The sequence below is a fragment of the Misgurnus anguillicaudatus genome, chromosome 2, assembly GCF_027580225.2.
Source record: "Misgurnus anguillicaudatus chromosome 2, ASM2758022v2, whole genome shotgun sequence".
Classification (NCBI taxonomy): Eukaryota; Metazoa; Chordata; class Actinopteri; order Cypriniformes; family Cobitidae; genus Misgurnus; species Misgurnus anguillicaudatus.
The window spans coordinates 51,196,335-51,202,767 of NC_073338.2; the positions used below are offsets into that span (position 1 = coordinate 51,196,335).

Here is a 6,433-nt window from a genome sequence, read left to right on the forward strand (position 1 = left end):
CTTAATATAATGTGTACAGTATACAGAACAGTGTATAAATCAAATAAGTGTACAATAAACAAACCAGAATCTATAGTGAATGTCTAAACCCATTACTAGATTCACATTGTGTTGTAAAATGTTTATATTATTATTATTATTAATCTTTCTGAGTCTAAAGCATTGAAAGACACTATTGACACATAAGCTTTTTAAGACTTCTCGCTATAATTCATGTTGCATACAAACACTATGAATACGTCTGTTGTGATAAACAAGAACATTATAGCAGAAATCCTTCATGAGCTTTACTGTTATTAATTCATTAACCCTTCACTCATTTACTGAAGTTATGGAGTCAAACTCTCAAACCTGTTTTCTATCACTTTGACCAAACCCTTCAACTCATCTCAATTATTTACTGTAAGTATAAATAAGAGTTAATCTATAACCTAAGAAAGACTAGTACTCAGTGCATAGACAGGTTTGTGTTGTTAAAATGAGTTTGGATTGTAGATGTCAGTATTCACTTCACTAAACTACTTCGCTTGCGTTTTCATCTCAAACATGTAAACATTTATTGAGAAGAGAAACCGAAACTACTGAAGAGTTTTTGAACGCGTGAATGTATTTGTGCAGTCAGTAAAATGGCGGAAGCGAATTTTTCAGTGATTCAGGATCAGTTCATCTGTTCAATCTGTCTGGATTTACTGAAGGATCCAGTGACCATTCCCTGTGGACACAGTTACTGTATGAGCTGTATTACAAACTGCTGGAATCAAGATGATCAGAAGAGAAACTACAGCTGCCCTCAATGCAGACAGACCTTCAATACAAGACCTGATTTAAATAAAAATGTGGTGTTTGCTCAGATGGTGGAGATGCTGAAGAAGACAAAACTTCAGACTGATCGATCTGCTCTCAGTTCTGCTGGACCTGAAGATGTGAAGTGTGACGTCTGTACTGAGAGAAAATACAAAGCTATCAAGTCCTGTCTGGTGTGTCTTGAATCTTACTGTCAAACTCACTTTGAACAACATGAAGCTTTTCGGACAGGAAAGAAACACAAAGTGATTGATGTGACAGGAAGACTTCAGGAGATGATCTGCTCTCAACATGACAAACTCATCGAGGTTTACTGTCGCACTGATCAGAGATGTATTTGTTTGCTTTGTTTGGTGGATGAACATAAAAATCACGACACTGTATCAGCTGCAGCAGAGAGAACTGAGAAACAGGTATGAACAAATATATGAAATGTAAATATAAAGCAGAAGTGAAGCGACTGCTGCTTAGTGCCGCGTGGCCACATGAGGGCGCACAAGAGCAGAAGAAATGACAGCTTGACTGTAAAACAGAAACTAGTTTAGAAGATTACTCACTCAAACCTTACCTGACCAGTTGAGTTATCTGTTATGAATATGTTGAACAGAGATTACTGGAGGACAAGCAGAGAAAACTCCATCAGAGAATCCAGGAGAAAGAGAAGAAGCTTCAGGATCTAAGAGAGTCTGTGAAGATTCACACGGTGAGTTTTGATGAAACATAAATACTGAAAGAAGTGTTTGAGATTGAGTTGAATGTTTCTCTCTGTGTGTGTTAACAGATCTCTGCACAGACAGCAGTGGACGACACCGAGAGGATCTTTACTCAACTGATCCGATCCATTGAGAGAAGACGATCTGAGGTGATACAACTGATCAGAGATCAGGAAAAGACTGCAGTGAGTCGAGCTGAAGATCTCTTGAAGAAACTGAAGCAGGAGATTGATGATCTGAGGAGGAGAAATGATGAGATGGAGAAACTTTCACAAACAAAAGATCACATCAGTTTCCTTCAGGTAACTCAACACTGTACACGACAACATACATTACAATAAATACATCTTGACTTTAATCAGATAGGATTGAGTTTTATTTATGTCTAAATCTACACAAATCTGATTGTTGTGTATTGTAGGTTTGATGTTTTTGTCATTGTGTTGTGTTCATGTAGAGTTTTCAGTCTCTCTCTTCATCTTCTGGATCTTCAGACAACATCACTGTCTCTTCTCTTCTCTCTTTTGATGATGTGATGAAATCTGTCACTAAACTGAAAGAAAAGATGGAGGATTTCTGTAAAGAAGAGATTGAAAAGATATCTGAGAAAGGTAAAGAAGCATCTCAAACTAAGACTGTGATTTACTCTCAGAAATGAGTCTTACAGTAACATCAAATATAACAGAAGAAATACAGAACAGATTAAAATGATAATGATTTTATATGAGATTTAATCTGATGATGTCACTTTATTTTCTTTAGTTTCATTAATTGTAGTTATTCCCACCAATGAACCCAAGATCAGAGAGGAGTTCCTACAGTGTAAGACACATTTTATTATTATTTTCTCATTTATTACATTGAGATCATATAATACACTATTACACATTATGTAAGGAATAATTGACGACATGCTGTTGAATTATTCGAGAATAATGATACACTTTACACCCCTGGTGTGAGATCTGCATCAATCTTGAGGTAGAAACACCCGTCCTGACTTCATCTCACTTCACACGTATATCAATAAACCTTCATGATGACTCTGATGATTCTTCACTGCTTGTTCTTGTTTGCATCATTTTTGTCCGCTTCAAAGCACTTCATACCTGAAACACCACACAAGTCTTGATGTTTTGTGATCCAGTCGTCTATCATCACTATTTTTCCTCTTGTGAGGACTTGGTATGGATGAACCCAATCGCAGACAGATGAATAAACTCTGACACTTTATTTAAACAAAACAAGAAAAACAAAACCCATGAGGGGGCAAAACAACATAAACAGGAAAAATATACTAAGACTTGAAACACTAAACAAGAACAAAGACTGGACTGGACTAAACACTAACTATACAATGGCAAACTTGACTACACTAAACAAAGTATTCACAGGCAAGGCAATGTAACAACACTGGATACAAAACGAACGTGCACAGAACAGCAAACACAAGGGTATTAAATAAGGAAGCAAATCAAAGGGGAACAGGTGACATGAATCAAACAATAATGGGATAATTAATGAGGAAACAAGGGGGTGGAGTCAGGAGACGAGACAGAAAGCACATGGCTAAAATAAACAAGCCAGTGCTTACACACAAAATATGGACCTGTCATGATCCTGCCTCAAGGCTAATGTTAAAAAAAGGACAAGAGAGCAGAATCATGACACCTCTTGTCAGAGTCGTTCAGATCTTTTCTTCTTCTAACAGATGAAACTGAAGAACTGACTGTTGACTTGTTGTCTAATATATCTGACTGTAATAATATAATCAATGTTATTCACTTCATCTCTTTAAATGATCAGTGTATAGATACTGTATATACACTAACCTGACCTTTACACTCAAATAAACAAATGAATCATCATAGAAACATGCAAACAGATATTATAAACTAATGTCCATTAAAATATGATGTTTTTATCTTCTTCAGATTTCAGTCTCTTCTCTCTGGATCCAAACACAGCACACAGACGTATCAGTCTGTCTGAGGAGAACAGAGCAGCTACTTACACTAAGACAGATCAGCCGTATCCTGATCATCCAGACAGATTTGATGGTTGGTCTCAGGTGTTGTGTAGAGAGAGTTTATGTGGACGCTGTTACTGGGAGATTGAATGGAGTAGTGAGGTGTATATATCAGTGTCATATAAGAGCATCAGCAGGAAGGGAGGAGGTGACGAGTCTGCATTTGGATATAATGATCAGTCCTGGAGTTTGATCTGTTCTTCCTCTGAATGTTCATTCTGGCACAATAATATAAAGACAAATCTCCCAGTAGTGTCCAGTAAAATAGGAGTTTATGTGGATCACAGTTCAGGATCTCTGTCCTTCTACAGCGTCTCTGACACAATGACCCTCATCCACAGAGTCAACACCACATTCACTAAACCTCTCTATCCTGGGTTTTGGTTTAACTATTATGACTCAACAGTGAAACTATGTGATCTAACATTATAAATGATACATGCTTATACTGGTTAATTTACACAAGTGTCACCTAAACTAGTTTAATTTGATAAGATAAATTATAATTCATATTTGTTATACATTTCTTTCTTAAATCTTTGAGATTTTTCTGTCTAGATTGTCTCTGTAACTTTAGTTTGTAGACTAAAACACATTGAAATCCAACATCTTAGCTTCATGAGATGATCTTTTGATTTATTTCATGATTTGAATAACAGATGTTGCAATGTTTTCAGGAAACAGTCCTGACTAGCTAGTTAGTTTCTCCAGTGATGCATTGTGCTATGATAGTTAAGCAGAGAGTAAAGTCATTGTATGGGAAAGTGTTTTAGTCCTTTGTTAATTTTGGGAGTTAATAATATTTAGATTTTTTGAAGTAGATATGAAGGTTTTATCTAAATGTGTTTTGAGTTGTTAAACAGATAGAGTATATGGAGAGATGAACTGAAGGTTAATTCTGAAGTTAATTTCATTTGGAGATCATTTTACAAACCAACAATGAAGAATAAAGATTGATGATCTGAAATAGAGAAACCTTCATGGATCAGTTGCTGTAAAAGTTTTTATTTCTACTTTAAACTCTACTGTAAGTCATTTAGGTCCTTATTGTTTAAAAAAAGAACATTTTTCATTGTTTTTAATTACTGCAGTCGACTTAATCCTCTATTTCATCTGTTAAGTGTCTGTCTTGGTATTTTTAATATAGTTATAATCATTTATACCACGGGTCTGTTGAATGCTGCATTCTGATTGGCTGAGAAATGTTCTATGGGTGTTGATTATTTTTCTGTAAACCGCACACCTAACTTTTCAAATGTCTTAAAAATAGGCACCAGAGCAATGTTTGTGGTAACCGTGGTATAAGCGGAATAATTGACTCCGGTCCTTTGAATTATTTGAAAATAATGCACACCTGCGGTGTAACGGCACTCCGCTTCGCGTCGTGCCGCATTACCACCTTGGTGTGCATTATTTTCTTATAATTCAAAGGCCCGTCGTCAATTATTCCTTACATAATTACTTCATAGCCTGAGGGACAGTATAGTAGCCGCATTCTTTCAACACCTGGTTGGGTCCTCATTTATAAAATGCTGCATAGAAAACATCCTAAATTGATCTTACAATCATTTCTTAAAAGTGTGCATGTGTGATTCATAAAATGAATGTACGCACAGAAAACGTGCATACACCTCACTATGTGAATGAGCAAATGAGCTTGAAATTGTGCGCAGCTGAACAGTTGCAGATTTTTACCTTAAGCCCTGTGCATAAATTGGGGGAGGCATTTTAATTCCTTAGGGGGGCTCCAGAGTTATAATCATCAAAATTAAAAGAAATAAACATTTGAAATATATCAGTCTGTAATGAATGAAAATAATATACAAGTTTCACTTTTTGAATGGAATTAGTGAAATAAATTGATGATATTGTAATTATATGACCAGCACCTGTAGATCGTAAATCACCAGACATTTGAAAATCGTCGTAGATCTAAATTAAATTCCTGAGTGCATCATAAGTGATACAAAATCACCTGCAGGACAATCATCAAAATGCATCTAAACTTTACTCCTGTGTAATGATGATAATGTAATGTTTTTAAATGTATATTTATTTATTAGGTTCTCCTTTGTTAATTGGTTTAAAATTAAAATAAACGTTTTTCAATCTCTAATGCCTTTCATCTATTCTAATTAAATTCAGAAGGCAATACATGAAGATTTGCAGAGACTTATTATAAATCTCTTACATTAATTCATTATCTGATTGTGAAGTTAATAATGACCAAAGGTTGTGCTTAAATATAATGTGTACAGTATACAGAACAGTGTATAAATCAGTGCTGGTAAACAAACAAACCAGAATCTATAGTGAATGTCTAAACGCATTACTCGTGTTACTAGATTCACATTGTGTTGTAAAAAGAGAGATTCAATGAGGTGAAGGATGAACCGTCAGTCATGTCTGATTAGAAAGCACATATGATAACTTTCACTGAATGTCTCTTTATATTTGTCTGCATGAATCTTTCTGATCTCTTCAAAGACACTCTTGACAAATAAACTTTTTAAGACTTCTCGCTATAATTCATGTTGCATACAAACACTATGAATACGTCTGTTGTGATAAACAAGAACATTATAGCAGAAATCCTTCATGAGCTTTACTTTCAAACCTGTTTTCTATCACTTTGACCAAACTCTTCATCTGATCTCAATTATTTACTGTAAGTATAAATAAGAGTAAATCTATAATCTAAGAAAGACTAGTACTCAGTGCATAGACAGGTTTGTGTTGTTAAAATGAGTTTGGATTGTAGATGTCAGTATTCACTTGTGTTACAGTTTTCATGTACACAAATCAATTTGATGTGTTGATATAAAACAGCAGGTTAGACATCACTGTACATCTCTGTGTTCTTCTCTTCGGAGGTTTTCAGGATCTC

General features: G+C 35.2%; 1 protein-coding gene across 1 annotated transcript; it reads left to right on the forward strand.

Moving 5' to 3' along the window:
* The first annotated feature begins 269 nt into the window (after positions 1–269).
* On the forward strand, positions 270–4,527 carry LOC141351103 (tripartite motif-containing protein 16-like protein). Its single transcript, XM_073857527.1, has 6 exons — positions 270–1,217; positions 1,412–1,507; positions 1,586–1,819; positions 1,975–2,128; positions 2,280–2,339; positions 3,452–4,527. Exons 1-6 carry the CDS (start codon positions 627–629, stop codon positions 3,976–3,978), a joined length of 1,662 nt encoding a protein of 553 aa, XP_073713628.1. The 5' UTR covers positions 270–626; the 3' UTR covers positions 3,979–4,527.
* The last annotated feature ends 1,906 nt before the right edge of the window (positions 4,528–6,433 follow it).

What these genes read in the sequence shown, in the direction of transcription:
- LOC141351103 (XM_073857527.1), top strand. Translation starts at nt 627, where the DNA reads ATGGCGGAAGCGAATTTTTCAGTGATTCAGGATCAGTTCATCTGTTCA. An exon ending in AGTCTGTGAAGATTCACACG is followed by an intron (nt 1,508 to 1,585) that starts GTGAGTTTTGAT and finishes GTGTGTTAACAG; the next exon opens with ATCTCTGCACAGACAGCAGT. An exon ending in ATCACATCAGTTTCCTTCAG is followed by an intron (nt 1,820 to 1,974) that starts GTAACTCAACAC and finishes GTGTTCATGTAG; the next exon opens with AGTTTTCAGTCTCTCTCTTC.